We start from the raw sequence: 18,417 nt of genomic DNA on the forward strand, positions 1-18,417 counted from the left end.
AAACTGAACATGTGTCAATGTTGAAGGAGGAGGCTGCATGGGGAGCTGAGAGCTTGATCAGGCATTTTCTTAGTATTTGTGGAAGGGAGGGTGAATGTTACTATAGGTGAGGCTACAGACAGGTGTTTTCTTTCGATGAAGTATTAGAATTTACGAACATACACATTAGGAGCAGGAGTCGACCATTTTGCCCCTCGAGCCAGCTCTGCCATTCAGTAAGATCATGGCTGCTCTGATTGTAACCACAACCCCTGCTAACCTTTGACTCCCTTGTTAGTGAAGAATCCATCTACCTCTGCCTTATAGATATTCATTGACTCTGCCTCCACCCTTCTCTGGGGAAGAGTTCCAAAGACTCACAACCCTCAGGAAAAAGATCTTCCCATATCCGCCTGAAATGGGAGACCCCTTAAATAGAGTCCCCTAGTTCCAGTCTCTCCCACAAGGATGAAACATCATTTCAGCATCCACCCTGTCAAATCCCCTCAGGATCTGATCTTCTAATAGTATAAATTTGCTCATGTGGGTGGGTTAGTCAGCATTGTAACCAGTAACAAGATTTTCTTTATTGCCTTGCAGGACATTTACCCACACCTAATGGACAGTTTTGCACCTGATATATAACTTTAATACTGAGATATGCTGCAGTGTGAAATCTCCATAAAACAGAATGTTGTTACATCTTAGATGGAGGACTGTTAATCCACTGGGAATCCAAGTGCTATCTAAAAGTGCAAAAGGTGATAAATCACATCATGCTGCCTTAAGCTATGGCAGCAGGTAGGTACCTGAGAATCCTGGGAGGATTGTGAGGTTGGGGAGCTCTTGGGGTGGGGGGGGGGGGGGGGGGAGGGGAGAGAGTGAAATGGGGCAATGCTGTGGCATCCTCCACACATGGGGCGGGATTCTCTCAGCCCGGATCTCGGTGTGGAAGGGTTCGGGGGTGGCCTGTGGGGGGGATCCGACCCCGGGGGGGGGCCTCCGATGCAGCCTGGCCCGCTATTGGGGCCCACCGATCGGCGGGCCGGCCTCTCTGGCTGGGGGCGTCCTTTGGGGAGGGCCCAAGGGGCTGGTTTAGCACAGTTGGCTTGTAATGCAGAACAATGCCAGCAGCGCGGGTTCAATTCCCGTACCAGCCTCCCCGAACAGGCGCCGGAATGTGGCGACTAGGGGCTTTTCACAGTCACTTCATTGAAGCCTACTTGTGACAATAAGCGATTATTATTATTATTCCGCGCTGGCCCCTGTTGCCCTGTGCCATGTTGTGTCGGCGCCGACGTGGAGAAGGGAGCCACTGCGCATGCACGGACCCCGCAGCACCCAGTTCACGCCAGAATCAGCAGCTGGAGCGGCCTGGATCGCTCCAATGCCGTGCTGGGCCCGATGGGGCCAGAATTGCTGATCCTGAGGCCGTGTTGAAGCCGTCGAGAAACGCGACGGCGTTTCCGACACGTCAACACTTAGCCTCAGGATCACAGAATCCCGCCCATAATTCCCTACTTATGTAGGACTGACCTTGGGAGCCTTCAGTCTTGTTGAAACCTTAGTGTGGGAATCATGGCGATTTTCCTGGTGATGAGGCACTGAGGTCATGGCATGCTCATGAAATTGGTTTTAATATTATGTTTAACTTTATGCCATGGGGTGTGTGTTGTGGAGGGGGGGGGGGCACAATCAATAAAGCAACATTTTTCCAACGACCACCAACGTTGCCAATGTCGACGCTCAATAATCCAACTCGCCTACCCTCAATACTCAAAGACTGAAGAGGTTGATAGACCGAACATACACAATGTTCAACATTAAACTGGGTATTTGTCCGGACACCTCACCCTTGCGCCATTCCTGGGGGGTGGGGGGGTAGTCTTTCATTTCAAACTGTGGGGGGTCTTGTGAATTTAGATTCTTGCGCCCGAAGTCGGACGGCGTCAGGTTCACGAGTTTAAACGCAAGTGTAAATAAATGAACGGTTTTGTCTCGTCTGAATTTAATTTCTGATTTTTAAAAGAAAAAGGTGATGTAATTTTAATTTGCTGGGAATAACGGCACTGACAATAGCCACACACATACAAGCAAAACAGTGAAACTGTGATGAGATGGGATCGCAACTGGAAACTCCCTCGGAAAATACCGCGAAAGGGGAGGGGAGAAAGGCGCAGGTCTCAGTGTATAAATTCTCTCCTCTCTATTCGATCGCACTGCATTTGCAATAAAAGCTATCGCTTTGGACAAAGGAATTCATTGTTAAGTTCAGAGGGAAAAAGTCAAGCATCCACTCGGGATCGTGAAAATCATTCGGAACAATAAAACAAAGAGGGAACATCTGGCGCAAGCTGTGGACAAAATGTTGAGCCCACGTCGCCTGGTTTGCTGTGTTTTGTGTCTGTTTCAGGTAAGTTTCAGTGAGGCGAAAGTTTGTTTCAAATGCCGAGAGAACTTTTGCAATGGAGTTACAGTTTCCCTTTAAATTAACGTATTTTTACGAAAATAATTCTAATTTATTTCTACGTGCCGTCAGGGAGCAGTTGGAGATGACAAAAGATTTGGTGGGGGACCATGCGAACTGATATTTTCTCAGTGCTTTGGTCGCTGTTTTCAGTTGGGTCTCCAGGGGAAATTGCGGGGGGCGGGGGGGGGACGACGACGACGACGACGACTTCACTCGCTGACGATTGTTACTCACTGTTTCTATCAGTAATGAAATTATTGTGTTTAATGTGGTGAGAATATAAAACTCGCTATCACATGGTGTGGTTGAGGCCAGGGAGACCCAGCACGGTAGCATTGTGGATAGCACAATTGCTTCACAGCTCCAGGGTCCCAGGTTCGATTCCGGCTTGGGTCACTGTCTGCGCAGAGTCTGCACATCCTCCCCGTGTGTGCGTGGGTTTCCTCCGGGTGCTCCCGTTTCATCCCGCAGTCCAAAGATGTGCAGGTTAGGTGGATTGGCCATGATAAATTGCCCTTAGTGTCCAAAATTGCCCTTAGTGTTAGGTGGGGTTACTGGATGTGGGGATAGGGTGCTCTTTCCAAGAGCTGGTGCAGACTCGATGGGCCAAATTCGATGAAAAGTGCACAAAGGGGAAATTAGTAGAAGCTGCATGTTGATAAGATGAGATAGCAGAGCATAAACACGGACGTGGACCAGTTGAGCTGAGCTGTACTGTAAACCCGATGTAATTTGGTGTTGATGTCCCAAGATAATGCATACATTGCTCTGTGCCTGTGTTCCACTGGCATCGAGGAGATAACCCCGAGGGCCGCAGAAGTTTCAGGCGCAATTTTCTACGTCATGTAGCCTCTTGGATCGAAGCTGGGGGAAGACTAGAAGTTACTGTTTATTGCATTACAGCCCAAGTGCTGACATTTAATAGCAATGATAAATGAGGTTCCATCTCCTCGGTGAGTAAACAATATTCTTTTATGTGTTGTCCATGAGGGTTGGTCCTTTGCTGAATTGGCGAAGTAGTGTACAGCTTACAGCATAATAGAGTTCCATTTCAAAGCAGAAGGCCATTTGGCCCATTGGTCTTGTGCTGACTCTTTGATAGAGCTATACAAATTTCCCTTTAGTACTCCGCATCTTTTCTTCCCAGGTATATATTCAAATTCCTTCCAGGATATTGAGGGGAACAAATGGGCTAGGTAGAGATAAACTATTTTCCCTGGTTGGGGAGTCTAAGACTAAGGGACATTGTTTAAAGATTTAGAACCAGACCTTTTAGGAGTGAAATTAGGGAACAATTTGACATACAGATGGTGCTAGAAGTGTGGGACTCTCTTCAGCAAATAGCAATTGATGATAATAGACATTATAGACCAGTGTTTTTCAAACTTATTTTCCTGGGGCCCATTTTTACCAACCGGCCGACCTTCGCGACCCACGCCGGCCGACCTTCGCGACCCACGCCGGCCGACCTTCGTGGCCCACGCCGGCTGACCTTCGGGACTCATTCTGGCCGACCTTCGGGACCCACGCCGGCCGACCTTCGTGGTCCACGCCGGCCGACCTTCGTGGTCCATGCCAGCCGACCTTCATGGTCATCGCCGGCCGACCATCGGGACTCACACCGGCCGACCTTCGGGACCCACTCCGGCCGACCTTCGGGACCCACGCTGGCCGACCTTCGGGACCCACGCCGGCCGACCTTCGGTACTCACACCGGCCGACCTTCGGGACCCATTCCAGCCGACCTTCGGGACCCACGCCGGCCGACCTTCACCGGCCTACCTTCGTGGTCCACGCTGGTCGACCTTCGGGACCCGTGCCGGCTGACCTTCGGGACCCACGCCGGCAGACCTTCGGACCCACCGCCGGCTGACCTTAAGGACCCACACCGGCCGACCTTCGGGACCCACTCCAGCCGACCTTCGGAACCCACCACCGGCCGACCTTCGGGACCCACGCTGGCCAACCTTCGGGACCCACGCCGGCCAACCTTCGGGATCCACCGCCGGCCGACCTTCGGAACCCACGCCGGCCGACCTTCGGGACCCACCGCCGGCCGACCTTCGGAACCCACGCCGGCCGACCTTCGGGACCCACGCCGGCCAACCTTCGGGATCCACCGCCGGCCAACCTTCGGAACCCACGCCGGCCGACCTTCGGGACCCACCGCCAGCCGACCTTCGGGACCCACGCCGGCTGATCTTCGGGACCCACCGCTGGCCAAACTTCGGGACCAACGCCGGCAGACCTTCGGGACACACCGCCGGCCGACCTTCGGGACCCACGCTGGCTAACCTTCGTGACCCAAGCCGGCGCATGCGCACTGATGAGTGAGCACGCACGCGCAGTGCGGCCGCATTTTTTTAATATGGTCACGACCTTTTTGAAAGCCGTTCTCAGCCGGCATTGTTAAAAACTGACTGCTGCGGCTGTTGCGCGCGTATTTGCTCAATCGGGAGAGCCACGACGGATGGCTCCGCAACCCTCCAGACACATGCCCACGACCCACCCACTGGTAGCGACCCCGACTTTGAAAATGCCTGTTATAGACAACACACAACAGAGGTACTGTTTGAACTTACTGAGGAGATGGAACCTACTACGACTGAAGGATTCAAGGTGGAGGTAGGTATATGAAGTGAGATTGAAGATTTCATGGTGGCATGGTGGCACAGTTGTTACCACTGGTACCTCACAGCGCCAGGGACACGGGTTCATTTCCGACCTTGGGTGACTGTGTGGAGCTTGCATGTTCTCCCCATGACTGCATGGGTTTCCTCCGGGTGCCTCGGTTTCCTCCCACAGTCCAAAGATGTGTACGCCAGGTGAATTGGCCATGATAAATTGCCCCTTAATGTCCAAGAGGTTAGGTGGGGCTACGGGGATAAAGCAGGGGAGTGGGTCTGGGTAGGGTACTCTTTCAGAGGGTCAATGCAGACTCGATGGACCGAATAGCTTCCTTCTGCACTGTAGGGATTCTCTGATTCTCTGATTGCATGGTGGCATTACAGACAAGAGGGGTTAAATGGCCTACTTCTGTTCCAGTGCTGTGATGAAAGTCACTACTGAATCTACTTAGATTAAACAAACAGGAAATATTAAAATAATGCTTTCTATTCTTCTTTTCAACCTATTGAGGATTTGTGTCTAAAAATGTGATGATTGTTCAAGTTTGGTGAGGAGTGTATAATATGGTTACTGTGCGATTGGGAGGAACAGGTAACATTTACTTACAAAAGTGAAGTTTATAATAAGCCTCAGAATTGCCCATCTCTCTGTCGAACATAGGTACCTGGACATTTAGTAATTGGTATTAGAACAAAGAACAATACACAGGAACAGGCCCTTCGGCCCTCCAAGCCTGAACCGGTCATGATACTAAACTTGGCCAAAACCCTCAGCATTTCCTTATGTCGTATCCCTCTGTGTCCATCCTATCCATGTATTTGTCAAGATGCCTTTTGAATGCCATTAATGTATCTGCTTCCACAACCTCATCTGGCAATGCGTTCCAGGCACTCATCACCCTCTGTGTAAAAAACCTGTCTCGTACATCTCCTCTAAACTTTGCCCCATAGACCTTAAACCTATGCCTCCTGGTGACTGACCCCTCCATCCTGGGAAAGAGTGCCTGCCCATCCACTCTATCCATGCCCCTCATAATCTTGTAGACCTCTATCAGATCACCCCTCAACCTCTGCCGTTCCAATGAAAACAATCTGAGTCTATTCAGCCTCTCCGCATAGCTAACATCCTCCAGACCAAGCAACATCCTGGTAAACCTCCTCTGCACCCTCTCCAGAGCATTAGTCAGAGCATGATACAAGAAAATGCAAATGCTAATGAAAATGCAAATGCGAATGCAAAGCAAATTTAAAATGTATATCATGTGAGTGCAAGGGAATGTGAGGTTATTTTTTGCAGAGAGGATCAAGGTTTGGGCATATTACTAAGTGTTAGTGATGGTTCAGTTGATAGCACTTCGCTTCTGAGTCTTAACTTTGTGGGTTTAAGTGCCAGTACAGGACTCAAATGTTCTTGCAGTGTAATGAGGTAGAGCAGCATTGTTGGAGGTGCTGTCTTTTGGTTACCCATTAGACTGGGGCCTTGTCTGTCACCCAGGTTGGCATTATGAAATGAAAATAGCTTCAAATGAAGTTACTGTGAATAGCCCCTAGTGGCCACATTCCGGCACCTGTTCGGGGAGGCTGGTACGGGAATTGAACCGTGCTGCTGGCCTACCTTGGTCTGCTTTCAAAGCCAGCGATTTAGCCCTGTGCTAAACAGACATTAACAATCTTATGGTACTAGTTCAAAGAATAGCAGGGAGTTATTCCCCTGGTGATCTGGCTAATATGTCTCCCTCAATCACAAGAACAGACTATCTGTCCATTACCACGTTGTTGTTTGTGGGAGCTTGCTGCATGCGGATTAACATCCACATTTCTTACTTTGCAACAGAGACTACACTTCAAGAGTCCTTCATTGCATTTAAAGCGTTTTGGGATGTTTGTAGTTGTGAAAGGCGACATATAAAAGCAAATCTTTTCATTAGTGTGTACGTATGCATGGAAAATGAATTATGTGTTCAAAATACAGAGTATATTGGGGTTGGTTTAGCTCAGTTAGCTGGACAGCTGGTTCATGATGTGGAGCGAGGCCAACAGCCTGGGTTCAATTTCCATATCGGCTGAGGTTATTCATGAACCTTACCTTCTCAATCTTGCCCCTCGGCTGAGGTGTGGTGATCCTCAGGTTAAATCACTGCCAGTCAGCTCTCCCACTCAATGGAGAAAGCATGGGTCTATGACTACTTTACTTTACTATATTGGGAGAAACTGTTCCAATTGGTGGAAGAATAGATAATCGGAAGGTGCAGGTTAAAGGTGATTGGTACAAGAATCAAAATGAGGGAAAACATTTTATGCAATGAAAGGTTAGCATCTGGAATGAACTGCCTGAAAATGTGGTGGAGGTAGATTCCATGGTGGCTTTTGAAAGGAAATTGGATATGTGCTGTAACCATTCTGGAAAGTGATTCCTTGAAAACACAATGGACTTGTATCTCCGGGTCACCAGGGAGGAGAAGGCCAGGATATTGGCCTCCCTCCCCCGCTTTGCCCCCGGATCCTCCGACATCCCAAATATTGCCAATTTTGGACTCGGAGTTAACCTACCTTCCAGGACTTCTGACATAACATCTGCAAATTCCTGCCACAATTCCCCCAGTTTCGGATATGCCCAAAACATGTGAACATGGTTACCGGGCTACCCCCACACCATCCACATCTGTCTTCCACCTCCTCGAAGAACGTACTCATCCGGGCTACTGTTATATGGGCCCTGTGGACTACCTGGAACTGAATCAAGCTAAGTCTAGCACAGGACGAGGATGCAGTTACCCATTTCAAGGCTTTTTACCACGGTTCAGTTTCCAGCTCCCCTCCTAGCTCCTCTTCCCACTTCCTCTTCATCTTTCTGATAGGGGCCCCTTCCCACTCTAACAATTCCCAGTATATCTCTGAAACCTTCCCATCTCCTGATGCACAATCAATTGAACAAAGACGAGAGTTGAATACAACTGAGGCTTTATTGCTCTAAGATGTGTGGCCTCCCACAGCAGCTGGCGAAATGGCTGCTGCACGGAGGAGACACATATTTATACTCCGCCTACTGGGTGGAGCCAGCAGGTAGGGACTACCGTCGTACCTGTAGTAAGGTCCTACCATACATCACTTAATATGGGTGCAACAGTGGTTTACCATATTCACCCCCTGTTAAAATTGAGTCCGGCAGGGGTGGTGGAGAATTATATACAACTGAATTTTACATGAACAACTTTTGCTGCTGGGAGTGCCAGGCCGGAGGGGTGTATGTGTGTGGGGAACCTGCTGGTGCCAGGTCCCTGAGGGCGACAGAATCCTGGCGGCAGTCGGGGTACGCCATGTAGGCATACTGGGGATTCGCATGGAGCAATTGCACCCTCTCCACCAACGGGTCCGCCTTGTGGATTCGGACGTGCCTACGGAGCAGGACGGGTCCTGGAACTGCGAGCCAAGTCGGGAGCGACACCCTGGATGTGGACTTCCTGGGGAAGGCAAGGAGACGTTCATAGGATGTGTTGTTAGTGGCGGTGCACAGTAGTGACCGAATGGAGTGTAGGGCATCAGGGAGGACCTCCTGCCAGCGGGAGGCCGGGAGGTTCCTGGACCGTAGGGCCAGTTGGACGGCCCTCCATAGCGTCCCATTCTCCCTCTCTACCTGTCCGTTTCCCTGGGGGTTATAGCTTGTCGTCCTGCTGGAGGCGATACCCCTGCTGAGCAGGAACTGACGCAGCTCATCGCTCATGAATGAGGATCCCCTGTCACTGTGGATGTAGGCGGGGAAACCAAACAGAGCGAAGATTGTGTTGAGGGCTTTGATGACGGTGGCAGACGGGGCATGGGATGGTGAAGGGGAATCTGGAGTACTCATCGACCACACTGAGAAAATACGTGTTACGGTCGGTAGAGGGGAGGGGCCCTTTGAAATCCACTCTGAGGCGCTCAAAGGGGCGGGAGGCCTTCACCAGGCACGCACGGTCTGGCTGGTAGAAGTGTGGCTTGCACTCCGCACAGACCTGGCAGTCCCTGGTGATTGTCCGTACTTCCTCGACGGAGTAGGGCAGATTGGGGCCTTTATAAAATGGTACAACCGTGTGACTCCTGGGTGACAAAGGCTGTCGTGCAGGGCCCAAAGTCGGTCTACCTGTGCGCTGGCACATGTACCTCGGGAAAGAGAGCTCGTTGAGCTTGCTGGGGCGATACAAAATCTCGTAATTGTAGCTGGAGAGCTCGATCCTCCACCTCAAGATCTTATCATTCTTGATCTTGCTCCGCTGTGTGTTATTGAACATGAAGGCTACCGACCGTTGGTCAGTGAGGAGAGTGAATCTCCTGCCGGCCAGGTAATGCCTCCAATGCCGCACAGCTTCAACGATAGCTTGGGCCTCTTTTTCGACGGATGAGTGCCGAATTTCTGAGGTACGAAGGGTGCGGGAAAAGAATGCCACGGGTCTGCCTGCCTGATTGAGGGTGGCGGCTAGGGCGACACTCTCCACTTGACAGGGCAGCATCTCGTCTACTGCGTGCATCCCGGCCTTGGCGATATCGGCTCTGATACGGGCGAAGGCCTGTTGAGCCTCGGCCGTCAGGGGAAAATGGGTGGACTGTATGAGTGGGCGGGCCTTGTCCGCATAGTTTGGGACCCCCTGGGCGTAGTATGAAAAGAACCCCAGGCAGTGTTTGAGGGCCTTGGGGCAGTGGGGGAGGGGATGCTCCATGAGGGGGATCGGGCCCCAGAACTCCGTTCTGGACCACATAGCCGAGGATGGCTAAACGGTTCGTGCTGAACACGCACTTCTCCTTGTTGTAGGTGAGGTTTAGGTGAGTGGCGGTGTGGAGAAATTTGGCAAGGTTGGCATTGTGGTCCTGCTGATCATGGCCGCAGATGGTGACGTTGTCTAGGTATGGAAAGGTGGCCCACAAACCGTACCGGTCGACCGTTCGGTCCATCTCCCTTTGGAAGACCGAGACCCCATTGGTGACGCCGAAGGGAACTCTGAGGAAGTGATAGAGGCGACCGTCTGCCTCGAAGGCAGTGTATGGACGGTCTGCTTTACGGATGGGGAGCTGGTGGTAGGCGGATTTGAGGTCTACCGTTGAGAAGACCCGGTACTGTGCAATCTGGTTAACCATGTCAGATATGCGTGGGAGGGGGTACGCGTCGAGCTGCGTGTACCGGTTGATGGTCTGGCTGCAGTCCACGACCATTCTGTGTTTCTCCTCAGTTTTAACTACTACCACTTGGGCTCTCCAGGGACTGTTGCTGGCCTCAATGATGCCTTCCCGAAGCAGCCGCTAGACCTCGGACCTGATGAAGGTCCTGTCCTGGGTGCTGTACCGTCTGCTCCTGGTACCGACGGGTTGCAATCCGGGGTTAGATTTACGAAGAGGGAAGGTGGATCGACCTTTAGGGTCGCGAGGCCACACACAGTAAGGGCTGGTAGGGGCCCGCCGAATTTCAGAGTTAGGCTCTGGAGGTTACACTGGAAGTCCAGGCCGAGAAGAAGGGCAGCGCAGAGATTAGGGAGGACATGGAAGCGGAAGCCGCTGAATTCTATGCCTTGGACCGTGAGTGTGACCGTATAGTACCTCCGGATCACCACGGAATGGGATCCGGAGGCCAGGGAGATTCTTTGATTGGCGGGGTGTACCGCGAGGGAGCAGCACCTTACTGTATCTGGATGGAGGAAGCTTTCGGTGCTTACGGAGTCCAGCAGGCAAGAGGTCACGTGTCCATCGATTTTAACGCTGGTCAATGCGGTAGCCAGGTTGTGGGGACGAGATTGGTCGATGGTCACTGAGGCGAGTCGTGGTTGGTCATCGCTGGTGGCGGATGATGGGGTGCCTGGGGGGCACGGGTCCTGGAACGCTGGTGGTGCTCATGTGCCGTGGGGGAGACAAGATGGCAGCGCCTGAAGATCTTGGAGAGGACAAAATGGCGGTGCCCATGGGCCGCACGTGGCGGGGGTTGAAAATGATGGCCGCGCCCAGGGTCTTCACAATCGCCTTTGGCTATGTAAGGATCTCTCAAACTGAAGAATCTAATCTATTTTGATGTATTGGCTATGTAGTTCAACAATCAGTTCATTTTGTTGAACACATTTAGCATCAAATCTACTAAGAATCCCAGGTCTTACAAAGGTAATGGTGCCTTGGCAAGATCTTCCCAATCTGGCGGCAAGGAAAGCAGTCCAACAGAACCATCCTCTCCAGCCAGCATACCCAGCATCGAGGCACAAATCACTCAAAACCTACTCCTCTATGTAGGACATGTCATTTGTGAACCTCACATCAGACTCTTGAGGCAATTGTTCTGCTCGGTACTGGAATTGAAAGCTAGGCTGGGATTTTCAGACCCCACCTGCTAGTGAAGGTCAATGGGGCCCTACTCTCCAAAATGATGGAAGGATGTCATGAAACTATCACCAATTGTCATAAAAATTAATTTGGTTCACCATAATCAAGGAAATCTGCCACCCGTACCTTGTCTGGCCTACATATGACTCCAGATCCACAGTAATGTGGTTGACTCTGAAATGGCCCAGTAAGCTGCACAGTTCAAGGGAAATTAGGGATGGGCAACAAATGCTAATGTCCCCGTCCCTCCCCATTCTATCAAAGGATAAAAATTTGGCCCATTGAGTCTACGTAGAGCAAACCATGTGCAAACCACAGGTGATTGATGACTTATGCACTAAAATCTTTGTGTCTGTAATGTTGGAATGATAATTTTTTTGGCAGTGCTTACAATACAATAAGAATTTCAGCTGTGAGAACTGAGAATGATCTAGGAATGCAACTGACAATTGTGTGGGTGTAGATTACACCTCTTGTGGTGTCTCCACAGGCATCCACAGAGTGGTACTTGCTGGAGGGAAGGCAGAATGTGCAATAAATGCAAAGTCAGTTCCAAAAGTCATATTTTAAAAACAAAGACGAAACAAGACATTTCTTGTCACTGATATAAGTCAGGGAAGGTAGGTATACATGCTAGCTCCACTTCATTTGAGCACAGACAGACTTGCATTTATATGGCACCTACAACGTAATTAAAACCCCTAAGGTGCTTCATAGGAGCAGAATCAAATGAAAACTGGCATGGAATCAAAGACATTAGGACAGATGACAAATAGCTTGGTCAAAAAGGTAGGTTTTAATGAGTGTCTTAATGGAGGAGAGAGAGGTCGAAATATAGGGAAGCTTCTGGAAGGAATTCCGGAGCTTCAGATGTAGATGGCTGAAGGCACGGGTTGTCAATGGCGGAAAAATGAAAATCGAGGATACTCAGAAAATGCAAGTTGAAGGAGCACAAATACCTCAGAGTTATTGGGCTGGATGAGGCCTACAGCACTAGGGATGGTGATGCTCTGGAGAGATTTAAAAACAAGGATGAGAATTTTAAAATTGAGGCATTGCTGGGCCAGGAGCTAATGTTGGTGCAGAGACAAGATGTGCTATCCAGTTGATATCAAGCTACTGCTTGTAAGGGGAAGAGGGAAATTGAGGAGATAGCCTGAATGTTTGAAGAGCCAATCAGTCAAGCTGCAAGGGAAAGTGTTTTAGATGCATTCAGTGAAAATGCTGTGAGTGTTTGGATGATTACCAAGTTATACATATCCAGGAGGCGTGGTCAGCAAGAGTGTCTACAAGTAATGTTGGTGAATTGTTCTCATTGCTATGTACAATCACGTAGTAAAAAGCCTCTTCTGGGGATTCAGCCCTCCCCTCTCCCTCACCACCCCCTACCTTCACTTAGGTGTCCATCATGGCTCAGTTGGTAGCCTACGAGTCAGACGGTTATGAGTTCATGTCCCACTCCAACAACTTGAGCACAAAACCCTTGACTGAGACACCACTGTGATGCTGAGGATGCGCTGCACCGGTGGACTGGACGTACAATCTTTTATATGGGATTTTAAATTGAGGCCCTGTCAGCCCCTAAAGGATCCCATGGCACTATTTCATTGACCCATTAACCTGTCCAATATTTATGTCTCAGTCAACACCACAAAAAACAGATTAGTTGGTCACATCACATTGCAGATTGCAGTTTGTGGGATCTTGCTTTGTGTAAAGTAGCGGTCATATTTATGACATTACAACAGAAACCACACTTCAGAAAGGTATTTAATTGGCTGTTAATTGTTTGAGATGGTGAGTTGTAATGAAGGGCGCAATGTAAATGCAAGATTTTCTTACTGTAAGATGGCAACAAAAATCATCTAATTGGAGCATATAATGTTTTGATTTTTGGGCACATTTTTCTGGAGTTTTTTTTATCGGATATGTCAACATTTACCCTTCAATTCTGCCACGCAATTGCAGGCTCCAACGCCACACAGAGTTCAGCAGATCAAGCAGAAAGCCCACCAACACCTACCCGTTCAGAGCAACTAGGAACGGACAGTAAAAGTGACCGTCTCAGTATCCCCCATGCCCAGAGAGCAAAGACTGGTATTGTGGAGAAAATTTATTTTGTCCGGCTCTCACATCAACCACCATCTTGAACATGAAACTTATATTCATCTACTGACCCATGGAAAATGCCACAGGCAATTTACTAGTATCCTGTTCTGTTATGTTTTTCAGAGAAGCATTGGCAGGTTGCTGCAGTGCATCTTGTACATAATACTCAATGTAACCATGGTGCACAGTGGTGACGAGAAAGTAGTTAGGGTGGTGGATAGACTGCAGATCACACTCTGTCAAGACCTTTCATAAGTTTGAAAACTCTTAACATAATAATCTGCTCTCTTGCAGTGATAAAGACCCCAATCTTTGAGTCATTCTCAAAATCAATCTAGTTGATCTTCACTGCACTCTCTTCAGAGTTCTGATATCCTCCTTATAACAAGGTGCCAAGATCTACCATCATAGAACCTAGAATTCTTTCTACCACCTTGAAAGATCTGTGTGTCCACCCTCCTGGATCTCTATTTCTTTAAGAATATTTAGAATGTACATCCTCTCATTTGTTCTTTTTCTTCAAGTAGGCTACTTTACAGGTTTCTGCATTGCACTCCCTCTGCCACCTTTGTGACCCCTGTTCTAAATGGTCAATGCCCCTCCTGCAACCTCCTGCATTCTTTCTCACTCTTTGTAATGCTTGATTTGGCATGATCAGCAAACGTGCACACCATACCTCTTGTGGCTCCGTCCAAATGTAGATCCCAAAATCTACACGCCAGCAATCCCCCCAAAAACCTATTCTCTACTTAATGCCTCCCAGTCATTTCTCTCTCCAGGTGGCTAGATTAATGTTTTTTAGTTGGAGACAGCTGGTGCACAACAATTGGTCCACAGCACCTTTACAGTAAGGAGGAGGCAAATAAAGTGGAGTCTATCCTTTGGACACCCGCCCTTCCTCTGCATTGAGCACCCACTCCCCCGCCCCCCCCCACCCTACCCCCAATCCCTGAAGATTCAATACCTGGATTCACTGAAAAGCAATTACTTGAATGGGGTACAGAAAGCTGATTGGCATCAACAACACCGTATCGCAGAGTGTTTTGTACATCTTTGAGGGTTAGGGAAAGGGAGAAAAGGCCAGCACTAGAAGTATTCAGACAATTCCTTCTTCACATGTTGTGCACAGACTTTTATGACTATGTTAAGCATAAATCACGGTATTACGGCAAGGGTAACAAAATAATACTGCTTGGGTGTGTCCTGCGGTTTATCCACCTCAGTGGTGGTGGTTGGGGGGGGGGGGGGGGGCGGTGGAGGGGTGGTGGTGGGGGGGGGGGGTGGAGAGCCAGATGTCAGTTAATGGTACAACCACAGGTTGCAGGGGAGTTTTCACATGGAAACCCCCTAGCAGGCCAGATACAGTACAATGTAAAAGCCCAGTCATATCACTGGTTACCCCATTGCGACTTTCTTTTCTGCTTTGTCTTTTGTATGAGCCAAAACACTGTGTTACGAACATGGATGAAAACAAATGAGAGAAATTGTATCTCAGGAAACCAGACGGACAGATTAGTCAAAGCACAGCCAGCAAGCACACATATAGATTTTGTCAGATTGATGGTGGCACTAGCACACAACACGCCATGAAAATCCATTCACCTGCATTTGAACAACCCGAAGAGGGTTACATGTTATTTCGAATGTGTCAATTGTATTTTCTAAGCATCAACAGTATTTCGGGGTGCAGTGCACTTTCCGATCTTAGAGGCCTGGTCACAGCATGGAAGGCCCAGTTGCGCTCCCATACATGAAAGAAAAATGGGAGGGATGTCATGGGGAAGTGGTGGCATAGTGGTATTATTACTGGACTAGTAATCTTGAGACCCAGGTTACTGCTCTGGGGAGCTGGGTTCAAATCTCACCAAGGCAGATGGCGGACTTTGAATTCAATTTCAAAGATAATCTGATTGTTGTAAAAACCCATCTATTAGGGAAGGAAATCTGCCATCCTTACCTGGTCTGGCCTTTGTGTGACTCCAGATCCACAGCAATATGGTTGACTCTTAAATGCCCTCTGAAATGGCCTAGCAACCCACTCAGCTTAAGGACAATTAGGGATGGACAATAAATGCTGGTGTTTGTCAGTGACACCCACATCCCATAAAATAAATTTAAAAAACGTATGTAATCTAGCAGTCACACTCCATGCGGCCCCAGAAATCATCCTTTATTTGCCTATCTGGTGGGGTAGAGTGAAATGCTGGACAGTCTGAGCTTAACTCCACCTCACACTGGGATGTAAATATCCTCAATCTGTGGCTGCAGGGATCTGATGTAAACACGTTTTGATGGTCTTAATGCAGCTTATGTAGTAGGAGCATTGTCCAGCAATCAAATTCCAAGGTGGCACAGTGGTTAAGCACTGCTGCCTCACAGCACCAGTGACCTTGGTTCAATTCCAGCCTTAGGTGACTGTGCAGAGTCTGCACGTTCTCTCCGTGTCTGCGTGGGTTTCCTCTGGGTGCTCCGGTTTCCTCCCACTGTTATAAGATTTTCAGGTTAGATGGATTGGCCATGCTAAAATTGCCTCTTAGTGTCCAAAGGTTAGGTGGGGTTATGGGGATATGGTGGGGGAGTTGGCCTAGGTAGGGTGCTCTTTCAGAGGGTCGGTGCAGACTTGATGGGCCGAATGGTCTGCTTCTGCACTGTAGTGATTCTATAGGAAATGCAGATATTTCACCCAATGTAGTAAGGAACACTCAGACTGGGACTGAGGAATGTTCTTCAGCAGTATGGAAGGATTTTTACTCTGTACCTAATCTGGAAGTGTCTGATGCTGATACAGGGTGACTGAGCTAGTGAGAGTTCATTTCCTCAGTACTAATATAATCAGCACAGAACGTAAACAAAAAATTTAATTATACTCTGTTCAAATCTGACTGTTAGAGTTATCCTTTGCATGTCTCTCAGCAACATACAAATGCCCACAATTGTATTTAATTTTGCACTAAGTGTATAGGAATTTTTTAAATCCAGGAATTCACGAGTGGTTTCCCTGTCTTGATCATTCCCTCAAAAGTCCACAGCAGAAGGTTTTTGAATTCAATTGTCAGGTTGATTAAATTTAGGTCAGAGGTTTGTGAATTTAAGTCGCTCTCATCATGAGTTGGAGTTTATAATTAAAGTGGCCACTGATGGATTACTGCAGCAATTGAAGAGCTGTGATGTTAAAGATCCCATAGCACCATAGCGCCTTCTGTCATCACCAAAAACACCATTCAACTAATCACTTGTGGAAATGCTGTTTTGTGGGGTCTTACTTTGCGCAAAATCTGAACTCAGTCATTGCACTCTTACCTCTGAGTCAGAATATCATGGGCGTAAGTTTCACTCCCGTACTGGAACTTGTCCCACTTCAGGAATTGCAGGACCGATGGAGTGCTTTGTTGTGAGTGTTGCTGTGTTTTGGATGAGATTTTAAGCTGAGGCCCTGTCCACCCTCTCAGGCATGACTCAGAGAAGAACAGGTAAAGCCCTGAACAATATTGAACCCCCGATCTACACCACTAAAATCACAATATCGACTTGTTTCTGGGAACCTGCTGCATGCCGATTGATGCTGCATTTTCCTGGTCACCAACAGTGACTATGCTTTAGAAGTAGCTCAATGACTGTCAAGTGCTTTTGGATCTCCTTAAGATGTGGAAGGTGCTGTCTGAGTGCAAGTTATTTTCTTTGTTGTCAATAATGCACAGTTGTGACCTTGGTTTTAGTGAACTATATTGTTTTATCAATGCGTGAGCCGAGTTGGTCTTTAAATGCTCGTCTCAGTCTTCAGGGATCATCCGTGAGGTAACTGTCATTCACTGCTGCATGCCAACATTCAGAGAATCATACAGTGCAGAAGGAGGCCATTTGGCCCATCATGGCTGCATCTGCTCTTTGAAAGCATTATCCAATTGGTTTCACTCTCTGTTGGTTCCCCATCCTCTGCGTATCTTTCCCCTTCAAATATATATCCAATTCTCTTTTGAAAGTTAGGATTTTAATCTGCTTCTACTACCCTTTAAAGCTATGAATTCCTGATTGTAACAACTCGCTGCACATATTGATGAAATCTCCCCACTGGTTCTTTTGCTACTAACCTTAAATCTACATTTTTTGGTCATTGATTTCCTGCCGGTGGCACCATTCTCTCCCTTTCACTTTATTAGAAGATCCCCATCAATACCTAACTCGTAATTAAAGACTAACTCGCTGCAGTTTGAAACTTTTAATCCCGACAGTCATGCCTCAAGAAAACCCAAGTCCCCTTTCACATTATGCTTAATTTCCTTTTCTGACAAAAGTATAAATGTGCCATCAGCATGGCATGTAAACTATGGGGGAAGCAGTGGTGCAGTGGTAATGTCACTGGATTGGTTATCCAGAGACTCTTATTAATGCTCCTAGACCATGGGTTCAAATCTCACTACAGCAGCTGGTGGAATTGTAATCTGATTAATGAATGAATGTGGAATTGAAAGATAGCCTCAGTATCATCAATTGTGGTAAAAGCCCTTCTGGTTCACTTTAGGGAAGGAAATCTATCATCCTTAACTGGTCTGGCCTACACGTGACTCCAGCTGCACAATAATTTGGTTGACTCTTTAACTGCCCCTTGAAATGGCCTCGCAAGTTCAGGGGCAATTATGGTTCGGCATCAAATGCTTAATTTGCCAACGACGCCCACATCCCATCAAATAATTAAAAATCTGTTGGCAGGACAGATGTGTTTTTAGTGAGAAAGCTGTGGGAAATTTTCTGCTTTCCCCTTCGATTTCATGAGAAAATAATTTCTTGGCTGCTAAATTATTAAGAAATAGTCATGAATTGATTAGCGGAACCATCCGTACCACTTAGTACCAGATGGTTTGAAGTTCCTGTTGGCTTCTATGCTATGGGCTCAACAAATCA

General features: G+C 48.3%; 1 protein-coding gene across 1 annotated transcript in view; it reads left to right on the plus strand.

Annotated features, from left to right (window-relative positions):
- The first annotated feature begins 2,048 nt into the window (after positions 1-2,048).
- LOC140428292 (tumor necrosis factor receptor superfamily member 5-like) overlaps positions 2,049-18,417 on the plus strand; it is a 52,036-nt gene continuing 35,667 nt past the window's right edge. Inside the window, exon 1 of the mRNA XM_072514606.1 lies at positions 2,049-2,392. Within this exon, the coding sequence (XP_072370707.1) occupies positions 2,345-2,392 (48 nt within the window). The 5' untranslated portion in view covers positions 2,049-2,344. The remainder of the gene's footprint in view (positions 2,393-18,417) is intronic.

This window comes from Scyliorhinus torazame, chromosome 8, assembly GCF_047496885.1.
Source record: "Scyliorhinus torazame isolate Kashiwa2021f chromosome 8, sScyTor2.1, whole genome shotgun sequence".
NCBI lineage: Eukaryota > Metazoa > Chordata > Chondrichthyes > Carcharhiniformes > Scyliorhinidae > Scyliorhinus > Scyliorhinus torazame.